The sequence below is a fragment of the Sciurus carolinensis genome, chromosome 6 (assembly GCF_902686445.1).
Source record: "Sciurus carolinensis chromosome 6, mSciCar1.2, whole genome shotgun sequence".
Classification (NCBI taxonomy): Eukaryota; Metazoa; Chordata; class Mammalia; order Rodentia; family Sciuridae; genus Sciurus; species Sciurus carolinensis.
In genome coordinates this window covers 65,760,907-65,781,402 of record NC_062218.1, presented here as the reverse complement: position 1 = coordinate 65,781,402, position 20,496 = coordinate 65,760,907, and the positions used below count along the sequence as shown (strand labels likewise).

At 40.6% G+C, this 20,496-nt stretch overlaps 1 protein-coding gene and 1 non-coding gene across 2 annotated transcripts in view; both read left to right on the top strand.

The window, feature by feature from the left end:
- The window catches only part of Serinc5 (serine incorporator 5), a 105,675-nt gene extending 86,182 nt beyond the window's left edge, over nt 1-19,493 (top strand). The window contains exons 7-12 of the mRNA XM_047556176.1: nt 736-831; nt 2,911-3,037; nt 8,807-8,873; nt 11,576-11,615; nt 12,223-12,367; nt 14,676-19,493. Of these exons, the coding sequence (XP_047412132.1) occupies nt 736-831; nt 2,911-3,037; nt 8,807-8,873; nt 11,576-11,615; nt 12,223-12,367; nt 14,676-14,823 (623 nt within the window). The 3' untranslated portion in view covers nt 14,824-19,493. The remainder of the gene's footprint in view (nt 1-735; nt 832-2,910; nt 3,038-8,806; nt 8,874-11,575; nt 11,616-12,222; nt 12,368-14,675) is intronic.
- On the top strand, nt 13,243-13,319 carry Trnat-ugu (transfer RNA threonine (anticodon UGU)). The gene has a single exon. It is a non-coding gene; the product is annotated as a tRNA-Thr (tRNA).
- Nucleotides 19,494-20,496: the final 1,003 nt, after the last annotated feature.

The following is a 20,496-nucleotide window of genomic DNA, read 5'->3' as shown; positions in this document are numbered from 1 at the left end:
TAATGATAATTTTGGAAACCAATTAAACCAGCAGGAAGACTGAGTATTTTCATTTTAACAGATAGTTGAAAATTTCACCAAAAAGAGAGAAATCCCTTGTCATATACTGGTTACTCTGAATGATCCAAACACAAAGTTTAATTTAAATATTATAACTTTAAAACCCTTCTCCCAATGAATACCAAGACCCATAGCTTTCTTTTTAAACCTGGACCATCTCTTGTACTCAGTGTGCCCCCCCGCCCCATTTTTTCCCCATTGACAGATAAGGGGTTTTTTTTTTGGGGGGGGGGTTCCAGGGGGATGTGCCATTTTGGACTACAAGAGTGTCTGATGGCCTTGTAGAATCCAGGATACATACCCTGTGAACTCTGTCTTATCATTTATTCCACTAAGCTGTGTGGTCTCACAAAATAATGGTGGTAAATTTTTTTCTGATCTTGAGGTTTAAGAACTAAAGTTATTAACCTCAGAAGGACAAAGCAGTGTGTTTACAGATAGTTACAAGTTTGATAAGGTGTTGGTGGAGAACTTGGCAGAATTTGTCATGTTTAGAATATTAGCATTAGGCTGGGTATGTGATACCCTCCCCCTGAATTTTAAGTTCTATATGGGAAACACATTATGTATGTCTTTTCTCTCCTAGAAGTGCACCTTCAAGTTGAAAGAGTTTAATTTTGGTGGGGAGGGCGTCTATTAAGACTTATGTTCACTCTGTCTCTTGTCCTTTTCCAGGTCAGCCACACTCTGGGCTGCTGCAGTCAGGGCTCATTAGCTGCTACGTCATGTACCTCACTTTCTCAGCTCTGTCCAGCAAACCTGTAGAAGTAGGTAAGCCAGCCTTGTTAGGAACCCATGTCTGGTGTGGATATTTTCATAAGCTATTGTTGAAATATCAAGGAGTCAATAAATCAAAGATGATGGTCTAGACTGTTTCAAGAAACAAAGTTTTTAACTTGGACTGTAATGAAAATTCCTTCTTCTGGGTCTTCTTGCTCTTAGGTCTCATTTGTATTTTGCTGCTGTACTATTCTCAAGAATTTTTTTTATTTATTTATTTTAGTTGGTTATCAATTTTCTTTTCTTCAGGAAATTATTTCTCTGTAACAGAGACAAAATGGAAATATGGCAGGGAAAGGAAGCAGGAAACAGGGTTTTAATCCAGATCCACTACTTGCTGGTGGGGTGACCTCAAATTGCTCATCTTAAGTGACATTTATTTACAGAGACAACGTAGTTGTTACTGTGATCTTTGGAGCCAGACTGCCTGGGTTTAAAAGCTTGGTTCTATAGAGTGGTTTTAAGAATTTAGTGAGAATGTCTGTCAAGTTATATATATCAATCACTCAGAACCATTCTCATATATAATAAGTGCTATGTAAGGGTTAGCTGTTTCTATTGTAGAATTGTTCTGGATTATTTAAAAAGGAATTTTAAGCTAAAAACACTAATAGTCCATGGTGTTAATATGAACCCCCAAGAATTACCAGTAAAGGATCAAATTTTCTTTTTGATTTCAAGCACATATTTTATCCTTACCTTTATCTCTTGTAATATATGCATGTACACATATACACATAAGAATATATGAATGTGTGTGTTTGGGTATCTTTCATCTTACATAAATTGAGTAAATGTGGTCTCTTTAGAAAATTGAAGACTTTTAAATTTAGAAAGTAAAGGCAATGATAATTTTGAAAGTTTTAGCATATATGCATACTATTTTTGTGTCTTGTCTTTATAGCTATTTATAATGGAAAGTGATATAATTGGAAGGCTTACAGTAAGTGTAGCCTGTCCTGGATTTAATTTTAAAAAAGAAAGATTCTGTAAGTATTTAAATCCAGTTCTCTTTCAGATTTTCTTTATGATTGTTTCTATATTAACCTCCAGTTTTAACTTAATGGGATTTTTGTTTACAGTATTTTTAATAGCAAATATCACTTAAAAATAGCAAAAACACTTTTATTTCTTCAGGTGGTACCACTTAAATGGAAAAGTGATAGTTTGTTCAAAAATTTTCATTGGCCTAAGAATAAAGATTTTTTTTTAAACCACAGCAGCTTAGACAAAAATAAATTACCACTGATGGTAATGTTATAGAAATTTTTTTTTTTTTTGGTATTGGTGATTGAACCCAGTGCACTTAAACTCTGCACCACATCCTCAGCCTTATTTTATATTTTATTTAGAGGCAGGGTCTCACTGAGTTGCTTAAGGCCTCGCTACATTGCTGAGGCTGACTTTGAACTCATGATCCTTCTGCCTCAGTCTTGGGAGCTGCTTATAGAAATCTTCATAGGTAGCTTTTCAGATTTTTTCAAAATTCAGACCACCTTAGGAGCCGCCTATGTTACAGACCAAAAGAGGTCAGGAACTTTGCGTTATCTACATAAACTGATCTCTCTGGATTAGGAACCTGGGCCAGGTGGCTTTATACTGCTCCTGCGAGTTGGTTGTGGCTGGCCTTAGCACCCTGACCCTCTTTCCTCAGAGGCTGCCAAATCAAGTGACAATGGATAAGACTTTTTCTTTTCACTATTGTTTGAAGAATACTAAAAAAGAAGTTATACTCCATATATGTATGATATGTCAAAATGCATTCTACTTTCATGTATAACTAATTAGAACAAATTAAAAAATTAAAAAATAATATAAAAGAGAATCTTCAATTATTCCCTTTAGCAATAAAGTGGATTGTGAGAGTTTCGCTCCAAGTATTTGTCAGTGTAGAAGAGTGGTGTACTGAAATAGCAAAAATCTAGTCTGAATAGACTTGGACTATTGAGTAAAGTTTCCAGTGATTGAGGAGTCACATCAGAGTTACCTGAATTTTCCCAAAATGAATGCTCCTGTGAATTATAACAGGCTTTTCTAATTGGACTTTGATTACTTTGTTTTCTGTAAAAGTTCTAGATGAACATGGGAAGAACGTTACCATTTGTGTGCCCGACTTTGGTCAGGACCTGTACAGAGATGAAAACCTGGTGATTACGCTGGGTACCATCCTCTTGATTGGGTGCATCTTGTATTCTTGGTAAGTCTTAGGAGTTACTTGAGGCCATTTTGCAGACTTTAAAATTATAGGAAAAGAATTTAAATAAGTTTCAGCCCCTGTGAAGTAGCAAAACAAATACTATCTGAAGAGGGGAGAAATGGCCAGAAGTAACAAAGAGGTATTACAATGTGAACTCTCCATGTTTGAACCATTTACCTTACTTGTATTTATGGGGTAGGTAAGAATAAACACGTGATATGCTGTAGCATCATTGACTAATGCCCTTTGAAAGACAGTTGAATATTAGTTGCTATAGCATTCCTGAAGAGCAAGTGAACACAAAGTAAGGAAGAGTTCATGTGTGCCAGAATGTTCTGGCAACTTTCTAATCCAAGGGAAATCACATTTGCTGTGTTGTTGCTGGAAAGAGTACAGAGCTGTGCATATGTGGTCATTCTGTGCATGGTTCAGGAAAGACAGGAAATGTCCTTTTTTTATGCTAAAACTCACAGTGTTGTTAAGTAGATAAGGCAACCCCTCCAAGAGTAGGTGCATTTCAGATGCTTAAGTGGAGGTACTCCACTTTGAAAAGGTTTCAAAGACTGCTGGAGAAAGAATAGTCAAGGACAGGAATGACTGCTTATTCTGGGTACATACTTCATTGATAATTAAGCTTCCTTTTGACAGTGATTTTCTTCACAATTAGGTTTTACTTCTGTTTGCTTTATATGTTGTTTGTTAATGTTTCAGTGCATAAGAAACTTGACTTGTCATGGGCACATTATAATCTTCCTTTGCTGAAACTCAACAGTCCTGGTGGTCATGGATTATATAAAAAAAATGTATTCCGAGCACGTGGTCACTTTCTCTCACAACAAGGACACAGACCAGAGTTATGTATAGGCCAGAAAACACTTGCCATGTTGTAGGTAGTTAGAATGATGGTAGTCTAACATTGGTCCTCAGTCTGTCACATGGTGACGGACGGAGTCTTCTTGTTGTAGCCAAAGAGACCGTGGTGATTATTTTCTGCCCTTTCTTTTCTTTTTTTTTTTTATTAATTCCATAAATTGCTCACTGAGTGCCTGTTATCTACGAATCAGCAAATGGAATTCAGGCCCAAGTCAGTGAACATCTGAAAATATCCATAAAGTTACCGAGATTTTGAATCCTGATCCTTGGCTCTTCCTTCCTTGAGTAAACTTTTCCTTCCTGAGTGTTATTGTTGGGCTTTGCAGGGAAATGGCAGTAACAAGCTCAATTCATGATTTCTCACTCAGTTGTTTTCTGGATTGGCAGGCAAAATGCTTGTAAACCAGGGGAAGAGAAATATGTTATTAAATTGCATATATAGAATTATTTCATTTTTAAAATAAGCTATAGTTGTATCTACACATGTAGAAAAAAATCCAGGAAGAAGATAAATCACTTAGAATAATTACATTAGAGATAACCACGTCCCCTGCCCCTCTTCTATTTATTCTTTTTTTTTTTATTGTAAACAAATGGGATACATGTTGTTTCTCTGTTTGTACATGGCGTAAAGGCATACCATTTGTGTTTCTATTTATTCTTTACAAATTTTTTTTACAGCAAGATAGCATTTCTTTTTTAATTTTTGTATTACAAGAAAAAATACTATAAAGGTATTTGACAGAATAAAACCGTAATTTTGTTTTGTTTTGGTACTAGAGATCGAAGGTACTTTACCACTAAGCCACATACCCAGCCATTTTTTAAATTTTTTAATTTTTTAATTTTGAGACAGGGTCTTCCTAAGTTGCTTAGGGCCTTGCTAAATTACTGAGGCTAACAAGCTGCTGGGATTACAGGCATGCACTGCAGACACCCAGCTAAACGGAGCTGGAGTGTCAATGGAACATGAGGTGGGGGCAGTTTATCACTTAGATAAAATAGAATTTGAATTTGCTATAAATGGCAAAATTTTTACTTAATGGACTGTATAAAATTACCACATGGAATGGAGTTATTTTACAGCATAGAATTTTCACTCAGTCACATCTTCAGTTTTCTAGTAAGCACCAAGAATCACTTTTTAGCCAGCCTTGAATCTGCCCTTGAGTGAGAAATGATACATAAAATATCTCTTTCAAAATTAAGGCATTACAATGGAAGTTGGGCAGGGCTAATCTGATATTCACCAAAGATCTCAGTTTTCAAAGCTGACAGCTACCATTTAAAATCTGTCTAAATGCCAATAACAAAGCTTATTAAATGCTGTGAATTAAGCTGTAGTAGCCAATGGAATGATGAGACATAAAATAGCAGCTCACATAAAGTGGAGCTGAGAGTAACCAGCCTACTCTGTGAGATGTTTCTTTAACCCAGAGGCATGAAAACGCTCAGTGCAGATGGACAGTTTATTTCTCCCAAGAGCAAGCAAAGCACCATATGGGGGTCTGATGACTGACGTTTGCTGTAATTACCCACTGTAGCCCCAGGAGATGTCAGCTTTGAGAAGGGTCTAAACAAATCACAAATCAGCTTCACAGAGAAGTGATGGGCCTTAGCCCATTTGGGGCTCATCAGTTCTTCTTAGAGTTTACATTTTCCTCCATAGCTCAAGAAGAATGGAAGGTTGGATGAGGTTACAAAAGGAGACCACATTGTTTGGGTGGAAACTGTCATTTGAACATAATTGCAGAGATGTCTATAATTCTTGATAGAAATTGTAGGAAGTTAGAGATTGAGTAGTATACAAATTAAAGTGAGAAAAAAAATAACCAATGTTCATTGCAAGGCTTAGATTGTCTGGGGTTCACTTTTAGTGAGGTTAGAAGGGTCGGCCCACTGAGCTGTCTTCTCACATCTCTGGAGTCTCCCTAGCCTAGCACCCAGACACTTAGTCTTTAGGGGCTCACTCAGTCATGAATGCTGCTACTGGGGCTTCACTGCGAGTATATCGTACTCTTTCTCAGCTAGGAAGAAGGACTCAGCTACAACTTACGTCCTGGCTTTCTACCTGTGACTGTCAATTCTTCAGAGCCCCCCTCCCTTGCACCCAGGAGTGATGGCTGTAAGGAGCATCCCAGCTTGAACTGAGGTCACCCCTTACCTTGGCCCACTTGCAGGACTTCTTTCTACAAGTTCACCCCTCTCGGGTCTGCCCTGTGAGTTTGTCAGGGAGGGCAGGATCTATGACATCCAGTAGCAAAGTCTGGATATGTTCCTTAGAGAATTTCAGTGACCCAGGGGTCTTTGACCAGCTCCAAAATCAACGGAAGCAGGTACTAAGGGGAACCAGCATTGTGCATCATTCTGCCAACGTGAAAGAGATTTTGCCTACTGCAGTGGTTTGTGGGGGGAAGCATGGGAGGGAAGGAGGGTGACATTTTTGGGGATTTCTCAATGGCTGCAAGGCTCTGCTGACATTTGTGGGCAAGGGCCTGGGAGGGTGAACACACTAAAGTGAGTTAGATGCTCTCTGAAGATGAAGCATTGCCTGGGCCTCTTACCCTCTCAGGAAGTTCCAGGTTAAAGTCACCTTAGCCCTGAAGAGAAGACCTTAAGAGATCTGGGAAGTCTTTTGTAGCTATTTGTGCTGTGCCTATCCAACACATGGGTCTTTTTGTAACAGCCTGCATGCAGGCAATACGAATTTCCTAACTTAAAGAGCTTGCAAAACCAGTATTTTCTTGATAATTCCAAGAAGAGTGTTTTACAGGGAAAACTATGACTAAATTAAGACCTTGTTTTATATTAACATATACTTATAGAAATCATGGCACTAATGATGAACTGGAGATTAATTATTTTAGAAATAAAAACAAACCCTTCCACATGTTTGGTGCTCTCTGACAGTGGAAATGAACTGACGAACGTGGTAGAATCCAAAGCTTTCTTTCTGAAACAGTCTTATTCCAAAGAATTTATAAATGGGATTACAATTAAGATTTCATTTTAACTCTTGAAGAATATTCATTCATCATCTTTCAGATGAAAATTTCAGGTATCAATCTCATCCTAAAATTAAAAGTTTCCCCTGTGAAAACTATATACTATATTAAAGCATAATTCATATGCACAAAATATTGAGCACTCTTAAATAAATGCAAGAGCAGATGTGTGTATTCCAAGTGAGGAGTGGACTGCACCAGCATCCATCTCTTCAAAGCAGAAATGAAAGTGATGCTGCTGGCCTTCCTTGGGAAAGAAGAGAATGAGCAGAGAAGGCTGTGCTGCCTCATGAGGTTTATTTGGTCAAGATGAGTCTGTGCCTGTCCACTAGCAGCCAGCTTCTTGAGAGCAGCGCTCCCATCCCTGGGCTAGCTTGGAAGCTTTGTGAGCCCGAATTGTTGCTTTTTTCACTTCCAAGTTCCCACTGCTCAGAACAGAGCCTGACATACAACAGATCTTCAGTACATATTTGCTAAATAAGTCTGTCAAGTTAATACTGGAACCTTAAGTATTGTATATATTTATATGTGCTTAAAATATTTGTGTTTTTGTTTTTAAAGAAAATAAAACTAGGTTTTACCCTTGTAAACCAAATTTTATAACATATAAATTTTATAACATATAAATGATGGGGAGAACTTTTTTTTTTTTTTTTTTACTACACTGAAAACTACTCTGTTAAATTTCCAAAGGGAAAATGCCCTTGTGGCATAGGCTGACTATTACAGTAAATGACTGTGACCTTTGTATTCGTGCTTTTGCTTTCTGTTGCCACTTCTGCGCTCCCTCATAGCTTTTGATTCCCTCTAAGTGAGACTACTCAAAAATAAGGAAAAATAAAGGTGAAATCAGGAAATGATTCTGACATTTGAAGCAAAAACCAGTACTAAAAGCCAAGATAGAGAACCAAAGGTGATCTTATTTCTCAGTACCTCTCTTTGCATAGAACGATGTAATACAATTCACATAAAAAGACATCAGCTGAAGATTTGGATAGTCAGTTTAGAAATAAAGTGGGATATTAGAATAGACTACAGCTGGGCACAGTGGCACACGCCTGTTATCCCAGCCTGTTATCTAAGGCAGGAGAATTGCGTGTTAGAGGCCAGCTTCAGCAACTTAGCGAGGCCCTAACCAACTTAGTGAGACCCTGTTTCAAATTAAAAAAATAAAAAAGGGCTGGGGGATGTAGCTGAGAGGTAAAGCACCTCTAGGTTCAATTCCCAGTACAAAAAAAAAAAAAAAAGACTGCCGTCATCCAGTCATCCCTCAGTGTCTGTGGGGATTAATTAGTTCCAGGGTCCCACCCTGAGATGCCAAAATCTGCAGATGGTCCAGGCCCCTATTTAAGATGATGTGGTATTAGCATACAACCCATGAACATCCTCTCTATACTTTAAATTATCTCCAGATTATGTATAGTACCTGATTCAGTGTAAATGCTATGTAAATAGTTATTACCCTGCCTTATTTAAGGAAAAGGGAAAAAATTTTTACATGTTCAGTATAGACACAGATTTTTTATCTCTCGTTGATATAATCTGAAGATGAGGACAGGAGAGCAAGTGTACTTTATTTTTGGTACTGGGGATTGAGCTCAGGGGCACTCGACCACTGAGCCATATCCCCAACCCTATTTTGTATTTTGTTGAGAGACAGGGCTTCACTGAGTTGCCTAGCATCTTGCTTTTGCTGAGGCTGGCTTTGAACTCACTATCCTCCTGCCTTAGCCTCCCTAGCCACTGGAATCACAGGTGTGCACCACTGTGCCAGCTTGTACTTTTGTTTAAGCAGCGTCTTACAAGTGAGTCTCTCACTGGAGCTTTCCTGTTTTCCGGACATTAACAGACCATGTTAATATGCCCTGCTGACCTTTTGTTTGTTTCTTAGTTTGACATCAACAACAAGATCAAGTTCTGATGCTCTGCAGGGGCGATATGCAGCTCCTGAACTGGAAGTAAGTTTGTTTCTTTTCCTGCTTGAACTCAAGACCCACTTCTCAGGAAGACCTCTTGTGTTTGTGTCTTTATTAATCAGCATTCCATGATCCTCTTTTTCTGCTTAGGAAAGAATAACATTTACACACACACACACACACACACACACACACACACTATCCTGCATATAATATGGGATTACAGTAAATCAGTTAGATTGGAGATATAGCTCAGAGGTAGAACACTTGCTAGCAAACAGAGAGCCCTGGGTTCCATCCCCAGCACACACACACACACACACACACACACACACACACACACAAATAATCAAGTAATTCTTAATTTTTCCTTCAACAGTATTGGCCTCCTACTGCCCACCCCCCACCAAAGGCTTGCATAACTTTTTCTTTAGTCATAACAGGTGTGAGTGTTTTAACTCCTGCTCCCTCATCTGCTTTCTATCTGATGTGCCCTTCATATGCAGCATAATAACTATGAGGTTATGTAATAGCTATTTTGAAGGGAGAGAGAAAGATGGGGAAGTGAGGGAACTGGGTGTCCTGTGCAGACACTACTGAACAGGTAAGTACATGAACTCACTTAACTGTGCATCAGGTGGGCATGTCATTGGGTAAAGAATTATGAACAATAAGTACACTGGTTTTAGGCCCTTCAGTTCCTTTTTCTGTGTGTCCAAAGAATTAAGGTAGTCAGAGTCTCTTTCTGGGGCATTAACCAAAGTCAGAAAGGTCCAATCAGATGGAGATGACCGGGAAAAGACTCAGCCATGACCCCCAAAAAGGGCATGGACCAGGGATTCCAGTGCTGGCTAGGATGGAGAGCACTTGCATGTGCTAGGCACTATTCTAAGCTTTGCATATGTGATTTCTTTAATCTTTGTAAAAAAAACTAGGGAGGTGCTAGCTATATCTCCATTTTTACAGGGGAAATGGAAAAGTTAAGTCATTTAAACTTGTAAGTTTTAATTTGAGTATAAACCATGCACTGCAGACCCAGTGCCTATGTCCTTGACCGTGCTATCCAGGGGCTCAGCTGCTGTCTCCTGGTCCTTGCTGCTGGCCTTGCCTGGCATCCTGCCACTGTCTGCATTCTAAGGGTTTTCTCTGGATGGAAGAGCCCTGGTGTCTGTCCAGTTATGGGCACTTTACTCTGCAGCTGGGTGTCTAGGGATGGTCTCTCCTGCACCTGACCCGGAGATAGTGGACCATTATGAAGGCTTGTCACTCTGCCAGCATCATTCACCAGCTCTTTCTGTCACTTAAAGGAGAAAACTGTGAGGAGTTTGAATAGGTTGCTGCCTTCTATACAGAAGAGAATGGTCTCTAAGGCAGGCATTTGTTCCCACCACTGACTGGGTGGCCACCTGCTGAGGCTGGATGCTTATGGCTTCAATGTCCCTATTGTGTACAGAGTTCAAGCTCAAAGAAAAACAAGTCTCTAAGTTAAGGTTTAAGAGAGGATGTTGTTCTTCTCACTCCAAGGGGGAAATGGCCCAGTGTGTTTCCCTCTGAGCAAGTCAGTTTGTTCTCCTGTTTCACAGGATACACCTTTGAAAGAAAGAACTGATATTTTCTTGTGGTAACTTAGGCTTCAAAAGAACTAGGACCTCAGCATACGGTGTCTTGGACTCACTGAGTGAATTAGCGCATTGAATCTTAGACCATGTCACACACTCCAAGGCTCCATCAAAGCTGATACCATTTTACACGTTTATTAGCCTAGCCATTCAGGAGGGAAACAAGGGCTTGGCCTGGAGATGTTCAAACAGGACGAAGTCCTAAGCTCCCACATCGTCAGGCCTGGCTCTGTTTTTTTTTTTTTTCAAATGTCTTCTGCCAGAAAATTACGATGACCCAGCACTTCCCAGACTGTCTCAGTAGGAAATGTGGATAGGCCTTGTCCTTCTAGATTCCTTAACTTTCCCATTTCAGATTCTGTCAGTTTTACCCTCCTAGGTATCACATCTCACTTATTATGACTTTGGCTCTCCATCCTGCATTTGTGTCCCAGCTGTGACACTGAGCTAGTTTGGTGACCCCAGGCCAGTGTTTTAAACTACCTAGCCTCGGTTTCTACAACTGCGAACAGAATAATAGTCCCAGTCTTAGAGGTTAAAGAGGATTTGATGAGGTTGCACTAGAAGGGAGTATAAAGAGAGGGGGCCCCTCGTCCTTCTAGATGGCAGAATTGGGCAGAAGGTGAAGTTGAAGGGCAGTACAGGCTAGAAAAGTCTTATTCATCCCAGGAGGTGCTTGTGTGACCCAGAGCATGTTGCCCTGGGGACCCTAATGTTCTGAAGGTTCTAATGGTACTAGTGACGGGCCCTTCTCAGTCATTCCTTGGGGGAAGCCCAGGTGGGGTTTGCTGTGGGGCAGGGTGGCTCTGCTGCTGACATGCAGCTTAAAGGAGTGACATCTGGAGGCTCTATTCCCAGCACTCAGAGGATAGGGCAAGCACCAGGCTCTTTGAGGGGGTCTGGGTGACACATCTCCGTGTCTGTGGTGTTTCAGTCACCAGCACCTGGCACACCGGGGAAACAGCGCATCCTTAGTCAGACTTGAGGGGATGAAGTGTGCAACTCAGGGCCTAAGACGCGGTTCCAGCAGGGCCAGGTTGGCAGGTGACTGTCCCCTAGTGCTTTACGATGGGGAAATAGCAAGCAGAGAACAGGCGTCTGACTGTGCTGCGCTTGCTTTCACAGGTAGCTCGGTGTTGCTTCTGCTTCGGGCCTGATGGGGAGGGTAAGTGACACGCTGTCATTCCATGTGGCCCTATGGCCCTGTGGGCTCACTGCAAGCATTTGCAGTTCAGATGCTAATACCCTAAACACTAAGGGGGAGATTTTTGTTCCACAATACTTGCCCACTCTTCTCAAGGGTAGCTGGGTTTTGTTTGTGTTGGTATTCTGGTAGGGAAAATGAGTCTGTATTCTAATTCATATTTAAGTTAACTAATACAATAATACTTAGAAAAGTGGAATGTGTATTTTTTAAAGGAATGATTTAGAAAATAAAAGATATCCTAACATCTCATTTGGGAGCCATTTTGTTCCTTCAACTTACTGTGTTTTTAAAGGGAGAGCCCCAGGGGTTACTCTCCCTTTCTGCTAATCGTCTGACGTGCTTTATGTCTTTCAGGGCTCTCTTTCTTTTGCTCTGCTAAAGTAAACATGGTGTTTGGTGACTCCTGATCAAGGGAGTCATGGGGTGGGGATGGGGCTACAGATGGTTCTGGACAGTGTTTTCTGCTCAGCAGCTATTGGGACATTGGAAATGAGTATGGTGTTGCTAAGACCTTGGGTGTGCTTGTGTTGACTCTCTGCACTTGGGTTCCCTTTGTGATTTGCAGACACTGAAGAGCCGCAGAATGTGAAAGAGGGACCACGGGTCATTTATGATGAGAAGAGAGGCACGGTCTACAGCTATTCCTATTTCCACTTCGTATTCTTTTTGGCTTCCCTGTATGTGATGATGACTGTTACCAACTGGTTCCAGTGAGTGGCCCTTTTGATTATTAGAAAAATCAAGTTAAGTGCTCTTTTTTATAAAATGGCAGGATGCAGATCAGACCTTTTGGAGTAATTGAACTCTTCTCCCAGTCTTGCTGTACCCACAACCTTACGAGAAGTCCTCACTTGTCCTCACCTATAAATTGGCATCCTTTGCACCCTGAAAATTGGTGGTACTTACTGCAGCTTTAAGAGTTGGAAGTTCAAGCTCAGTGGTAGAGCTGAGACCCTGGATTCCATCCCTACCTAGCACCTGGAAACAAAACAAAATGGATTAACTCTACAGGCTGACTAGAAAACACAGTAATAGCAATGCAGGACAATAACCTTGTTAATAAAGAGAAAATATCCTTTTGTGTTTTCCCTACTTCAAATTTTATCTTACTTTTTTTTCTTTTTGTAGTACTCAGATAGAACACAGGGACTCTCTACCAGGGTACTACATCCTTGGTCATTTTTAAATTTTATTTAAAAATTCTCTCACTAAGTTGCCCAGGCTGGCCTTGCACTTGTGATCCTTCTGAGGAGCTGGGATTACAGGCATGTGTCACTGTACCTGACTTTTTCCAATTTTTAAAATTTTACATAACAGACCTGACTTTCTCTGTTATTACATGGAAATTCATACCTTCCATTCTGATCTAAAGTTTCCATTGTTTCACAATTTGTTTGATAACTTAGGATAGATGCTGGAGAGAGAGTAGGCTCTTTGATTCAGCAAGCAGGTCCTCTCATCACACGGTTGTGGGTAGTAGGACTGATGGTAGGACTGGGAGAGACATATCTGATTCGAGTCATAAAGTGAGGAGTACCAGGAAGAAAACTAAAATGAGGCAAAGGGATAAAAACTACCAGTGGGGGGCTGGGGAGATAGCTCAGTTGGTAGAGTGCTTGCCTTGTAAGCACAAGGCCCTGGGTTCGATCCCCAGCCCTGCCAAAAAAAAAAAAACAAAAACAAAAAAAAAAAAAACTACCAGTGGGGTACAGTGGCCATTTCAGACCCGTTAATTAGAAAAGAGTTCTGTGAGGACAGTCTTCCTGAACATCTCTTTGTGTATGTGAGGTACTAGGGATTGAACCCAGGGATGCTCTACTACTGACCTATATACCCAACCCTTTTAAATTTTTAGTCTGAGACAGGCTCCCACTAAGTTGCCCAGGCTGGTCTTGAACTTGTAGTCTTCAGCTTCCTGAGTAGCTGGGATCACAGGCCCATGCCTGCCATCCTGAACATCTCTGTGAGGGAGGGGAGGGAACTTTTAATGCTTCCCTGCGATGCTTTGAGAATTCCTGGGGAATTTTGACTTTGGAAGAAAGGATGAAGAGAGTTATAATAACAAAGGCAGATAATGACGAATGTTGTTGAGAATTTGGAGAAATTGGAACCTGCTTATGTTGCCAGTGAAATGTAAAATGAAGCCACTTTGGAGGACATTTTGGTAGTTCCTTGAATGGTTAAATGTAAATATGATCCAGTGATTCCATTGTGAACTATAAAACAAAATACAAAAAGAAAATTATGTTCACTTAAAATGTTATACACAGATATTAATGGCAGCATGATTCATAATAGCATAAAGACAGAGATAAGCCAAATGTCCAACAACTGATGATTGAAAAAATATGCCAAGTCCATATAATGAAATATTATGTAGCAATAATAAGGAATGAAGTATAGATTGAGCATCCCTAATTTGGATATCTGAAATGCTTTGAAATCTGACTTGACACTCAAAAAGCTTCCTATTTTGGAACATTTAAGAATTTGGACTTGCAGATTAGGAATGCTCATCCAGAAATGTCTGTGCAAATATTCCAAAATCTGTCTATCCTAAGTTATCAAACAAATTGAGGAATAACTCCAAAATCTGAAACACTTTTGATACCAGCCTTCAGATGAGGAGTACTCAACCTGTACTGATAGGATCTACATCATGGAAAAAGCATTGAAAACAATATGCTAAGAAAAAAATAAACCATGATTCCATTTATAAGAAATGTCCACAGTAGGCCAGTCTATACAGACAGATTAGTAGATTAACGAATGTAGGCAGATGGCAGGTCTAGTGTAATGAAAATGTTCTAAAGTTGATTGTAGTTATGGTGCACAAGCCTATAAGCTTATTAAAAGCCATTGAATTATATATTCTAAATGGGTGTGAATTATACCTCCACTGGGTTTTTTTAAAAAAAGAAAGTTTAGTGGGGCTGGGAAGCAGGGAGGCCCTTAATGGCAGAGACCCTCCTCCCATTCTTTTCCTATTCTGATGGCTGGGTGTCTTGTTTCCAACAGCTACGAAAGTGCCAGCATTGAGACCTTCTTCAGCGGGAGCTGGTCCATCTTCTGGATCAAGATGGCCTCCTGCTGGGTGTGCGTGCTGCTGTACCTGTGGACCTTGGTCGCTCCCCTCTGCTGTCCCTCTCGGCAGTTCTCCGTGTGAGGATGTCAGCAGGTCCCTTTGCTCAGCAGGCTGCGCTGGAAGAGCTGTCCTTTGAACAAGTGTACCAGGGTCTGAGCAGCAACTGGCACCCTATGAAAAGCTGATGCCCCTGGCTGTCTTGAGTGGGTCTGAAGAAGTTTTCAGGGGGATAAGAAAGAAAAAAGAAAAAACCCAAATTAACTTTTTTAAATTCTGAAATTCCAAAAGAAACTACCAATTTGTCCCAAAGAAATTGAAATTTTCAACCAACCTGACCTTGGGTGATACATACCTTTGTATGACTTACCCCTAGGAACTGGGTAGTAGTTATGTTACCATTTTCCTTGGGTATGCTTTTACCAAGAGTGGTATAACATTTTTTTCACAGGGATAAAAGTTATCTTGTGTGACCTGTTATTCTCATCCTTGGAATTAAAAAAGCAAGCAAAATATTGAGTCCCCATCCCCCAAAAGAATCCAGACCCCTCTCTTACTTTCACCTCCTGGATCATTTCCTGGAGCCTCTCCCCCAAAGGGCTCTGCTCACAGCTCCCTGGTATTTATAGGGTACAAGAGGAAGCGCCTGCCTTTACATCCACCCTCAGTGCCACCTCCTCATGGTCCCGAAGCGTTTCCCTTTGTGGTTGTGATGCTGGGAATCACAGCCTTCACTCTCCGCCCTTGGCCTTCCCAGAGGGCCCCTTATCCTTTCTGGGTTTAGCATCTTTGTAATAATGTGAAAAGCACAATTTGCCATCACTATCCATGTGGTCCCCCACCGTGTTAACACTACCTGATCCAAGTTACTGCAATAAGTAGGGCGCTTATCTGTGGTGGTGTTCATGTGATTATAGAACAATACTCGTGTTTTCTTTGCCTAAGCCATGGAAGGCTATGGTTTCTTCTTGTTTGTGCGATTAATAATAATACTTTAAGGACCTTAACAAAAAGTTTCTTCTTGGCTGAAACTTGCTGCACCCCCTTTTTCAGGTGTGAGGGTCAGCGTCTCAGCTTCTCCTCTACCTTGAGGCCTTTGAAATTGTAAAAGCAAAAGAGCATTCGTTTCCTGAATTTGCAGTGTGACCACACCATTAATATCCATTGTGGTTTCATTTCCTTGGAGTAGGTTTGCTAAGGTGAGACTCCCAGGCAGCCCCTCAGATAGGGCTGACCAGACAAGTCTATTAGAAGCTGTGGAGTAACTAAATACCCTTAGAAGAAGAGGCGGGTAATTGGGGATATTTAATTAAGCCATAAACAACATCTATAGAAATTTCCAAAACGTATTTGTAGCGTAAAATAAGAATTGACTTTTGGCAGCTATGAGAGGTATGCGTTTTCAGTATTGGATGTTCTTATCAGGGAGGAGATTTGCTCAGTGGAAACTCCATTAAAGACCCAGTGGAGATGCCATGAGAATCTTTTTAAACCCCTGGAAGACTTGACCTAGACTCTGTGTGCCCCTCTGTATGAGTTGAGTAGAACTGGCTCTTACCTAAACCTGGCTCCCATGTGCCAAAGTGCTGGTTGGGGAAATTACTCAGATTCTTCTTTTAAACTCACTCCTGGGCCGGGGAGATAGCTCAGTCGGTAGAGTGCTTGCCTCTCAAGCACAAGGCCCTGAGTTTGATCCCCAGCACTGCAAAAAATAAGTAAATAAATAAATAAAATAAATAAATAAACTTACTCCTTTGCTCTCAAGAATTCCAAGAGGGAAACAAATACAGGGGTGAATTCCTTTAGGAATTTGCCTTATTTATAGTGTTTGAGATTCAGTTTTAAAAGGCTCTTCATGTATGCCTATTCAGTGTGTGCATGTTTCTTTTTCTTGGGAAGAACTCTGTACTCAGCAGTTCAGAGCTGAATCCAAAGTCACCAAATGAGTTGCACACAAGTCTGAGACCCTAGTGAAGTCAGGGGAGTGCCAGCTCCACAAACCAGTGAGAGTTCAGGAAGTGAGGCTGTGTGTGGCAACCCCCTGGCAGAGGCCACTGCAGTGCCTGGTGCAGTGACGTGGGGGCTCTGGGTAAGCCAAGGTCACCTTTAGGAAACACCACAAGAAGCCCTTTAATAGTCAGCATGGAGCTGCAGGCAGTGTCCTTGGGTTTCTTCCTGCCGAGGTCTAGTCGAGTCCTTGATTTGTCTTCCCATCTGGGTGGGTCTGGCAGCCAGCTGGGGTAACTTTAGAATTGGCCCTTACACCAAGTAAGGGTCCAGCTGACAAGGCCATACACTCCTTGGCATGCCTTTGTTGGCCCCTTTCCTCTGCAGGACACTCAGGGAAATAAAAGAGGACAATGCCAGTGGTGGCCCCTCACACTGGCCCCCTCGTAGCCAGCCCAGCCACCCCCATTGTCCAGCTGCACACACCTTGGTTTGTGGCACAGTGTTCTCCTCTGAAGGTGGGTCTGATGCAGGAGGAAGAGTTACAGTCCTAATTTTTATTCTCAGTGCTAACAAGGTTCTGGGATGCCCATAGGAGAGGTGGCTGCACTCTGAGAACTGAGGGTATATAGGTAAGAAGTCAACTTTAATGATTGTAAATAATAAGAAACAATATTCAGGTGATGAGTCAACATTGATAGGGTTTTTTGTTTTTTTTTTTTTTAATACCCTATGTTTTGTGTTATTGAGACTTAAGAAACTGGAAAAATTGTGCCAGTTGCTTTGAGTTGCAGTAACAATGCAATCATTTAACTCACTGATGTCTTTAAACAATAACAGACCTTTGCTTCCTCCAAGTTTTTGTACCTGATTACAAAGGTGCCTTTCCTGAAGCTGCTGGTCAGGCTCCTCTAGAGATGAAAGCTGAAGATTTTAAGAAACTGGGGGCATATGTTTCCTCCAGGCCATTCACCTGATGTGGAAAATTTCTCCCTCATTGTCATGAGCGAGACTCTTCTCAAGTCTTCAGAAAACCTGCCACATCATTACTGGGTTGAGCTTTTGTAATTCTGGTTGGTTGTGGTTTTATCCTCATAGTTTCTTGGGAAATCGTCTACAAATTGTGTTTGCCAGACGTTTATTGAGTAGATAGACTACGGGTGTAGGCGGGAGGGAGGGTGGAGTTGCTGGGACTCTGGGGCTATGTTTCCAGGAAGTAATGGCCAGCAGGGGAGTTCCTACATTGAGTACTTACAGTTCCTCAGAGGATCCTTCACTGTGGATGACCTCAGCCTACAGTTAATCACCCCGCTCCTCCACTTGTTGCCCTCTGCCTTTTTAAGATGATGTACTTATTTAATTTTTGCCAGACAGTTTACCACCATTGGTGCTTCATGTTATCCTGTGAAGGGAATTCCAGGGCCTGTATTTAAGCTTCCTGGGCTTTTTTTCTTCCTATTGCCTTTCTAAATAATATCTCATTTTGTTGTGCACTCACATCCTACACCTCTTGGAGTTGAAAGACGGCTTTGCCCACAACCAAGAGGGTTCTGATCTTGAGCTAAGACCCTGAACATCCAGAGAAACCAGTGGGCCCTCCTCCATCAAGGACAGTGCAGGTAGCCACTTGGCTCAAGGAACCGTGAGATGTTCTCTGCAACTTGCTAATAAGCTGAGTTTTGCATTTCAGGCAGAGAAGGGTTCTCTCAGGTTGAACCTGTGACTTCAGAGGATGGCAGAGCTATTCACACGGATCTTTAGATCTCTTTTCTTCTTCAGTAGATATTCACAGAGTTGGTCATTTTTGAAAGGTTGAAATATTCGGCTTTTACCAAAGAGGCTTTTTGTTTTTATTTTAAAGCAAAATCCTTTCAGAAAAAACTTAATGGGGGAAGGGAAGATTAAGAATGCATATGTCCAAATCCACTTCTGTAGAAGTTTAATCATATTCATGTGAATAAAATGGATAGAACTGTTCAAAGGTAATCCTTTGGGTTAAAGGATCCTGGGAAATTCCCTCAGGTAAAGAAAGCTTACAGCAGATGCATAATATATGTCTTGAGAGCTATTTATAAGAAATTTAAGAGAATTGTTTTGTTTTCCTTTATTAAAGATTTAAGCTTTTTATTTTGCAAAGAAAAATGACAATTTTATAGTCATAACTTTGTTAATTTTTTAAACTTTTCTGAAACAATTAGCTGTAGCCAAATTTTGTGGTTACGTTTTGCTATATTAGAATTTGAAACTGCAATATGTGTGGTAAATCTACTGTTCGAAGTTTATAAAGGTCTGTGATATGGTTAGATTTTGCTAACTTTTGAAATAGTTATTTTTCCCTTTAGTTACAAAACTGATTATGAATTTGTATTTGTTTTTTGAATGCTAATTTTTCTATAAAGCACCTGAAGTTGATCAACCTTTTCCTATGTAGAAAATGCAAAACTTGTTAACTCTGTACTTTAATAAAATGTAAAATAAAAAACCATGGTGTTTTTTTCTCCTGTTAAGATACATATAATTCAAGTCCTCCAGTTAGTGTTTTCCAAAGGTATTGACTCACATGTTGTTAATCAGGTCTCTTTTCAGCCTTGTAGTGTCTCTGCTGATTTTTTTTAAAATTGACAAATAAAAATTGTATGACTTACGATGTCAAATAAGGTGTTTTGAAACAGGTGTACATTCTGGAATGGTTAAGTCAAGCTAATTAACATAATTACATAGTCTTTTTTTATGGTAAGTATACTTAAAATCTGTCTTCCTGGCAATTTAAATATACATTAACAATAGTCACCATGGTATTCAATGGATCTCTTGAACTTATTCCTCCTGTTGAAATGAAATTTTGTGTTCTTTGACTAATATCACCCAACCCCACCTCAACCCCCTGGTAACCACAGTTCTCTCTGCTTCTATGAGTTTGACTTTTAAAAGATATCATATGTGAGATCATGTGGTATTTGTCTTTCTTTATCTCGCTTATTTCCCTTCACAGTGTCCTCCAGGTTCACACAAAGTGTTAAGTGTTGCAGGAATCCCTTCTTTGTTAAGGCTGACTAGTAGTGCATTCTACATATGCCTTGTTTTCTTTATCCATCTACCTGTTATCTTCATAGGGAAGTAGCAAGGTCATCATGCAAAAGACTGAGGTGTGAGATTTTAACAGCTATCTTGGGAAACATAATTTCCCATTCTCTAAATGACTTCTCATATCATTCAAAGGAGAAATCAGAGTTTTTACAGGGCCCTGCAAAACCCTACATGATCTTTCCTATCTAGGATCCAGTATCACTGGCTTCCCTGCTGGTGTTCGCGCTTACGAGATGTGTGTCCCCCTCTGGCTCTTGCAGGTACTCTCCCTTGTTTTAGCGTGCCTCCCTGGGGATTGCGGCCACCGGACTGCTGCTCTCATCATCCTCGCTCTTCTGCTCGAATATTGTCTTTCAGTGGAGTACTCCCTGACCACTCTAAGATTTTGCCCTCTTCTAGTTCCCTAGTTCACTTCCCTGCTTTTCTGTTCTCCATGGTATTCATCGCCATCCGACCTACTATTCATTTTCTTGTTTGTTCACTAGGGCAGGGATTGTTATCTGTTGTATTTATTCCAGTGTCTCCAGCATCTCGAATGACACCAGGCATATCAGTTGCTCAACAAGTAGGTGTTGAATGAATAAATAACAAGTGAATGACAGTAATGGAGGATAATGCTAGAGCTGTGTTGGGTGTCCCATGAAGGGCTTTAAATGCTGAATGAAATGTCTAAAATCACTGCAATTGGCAGTGAGCTTTGGAATGGGGTGGTTATATACTCTA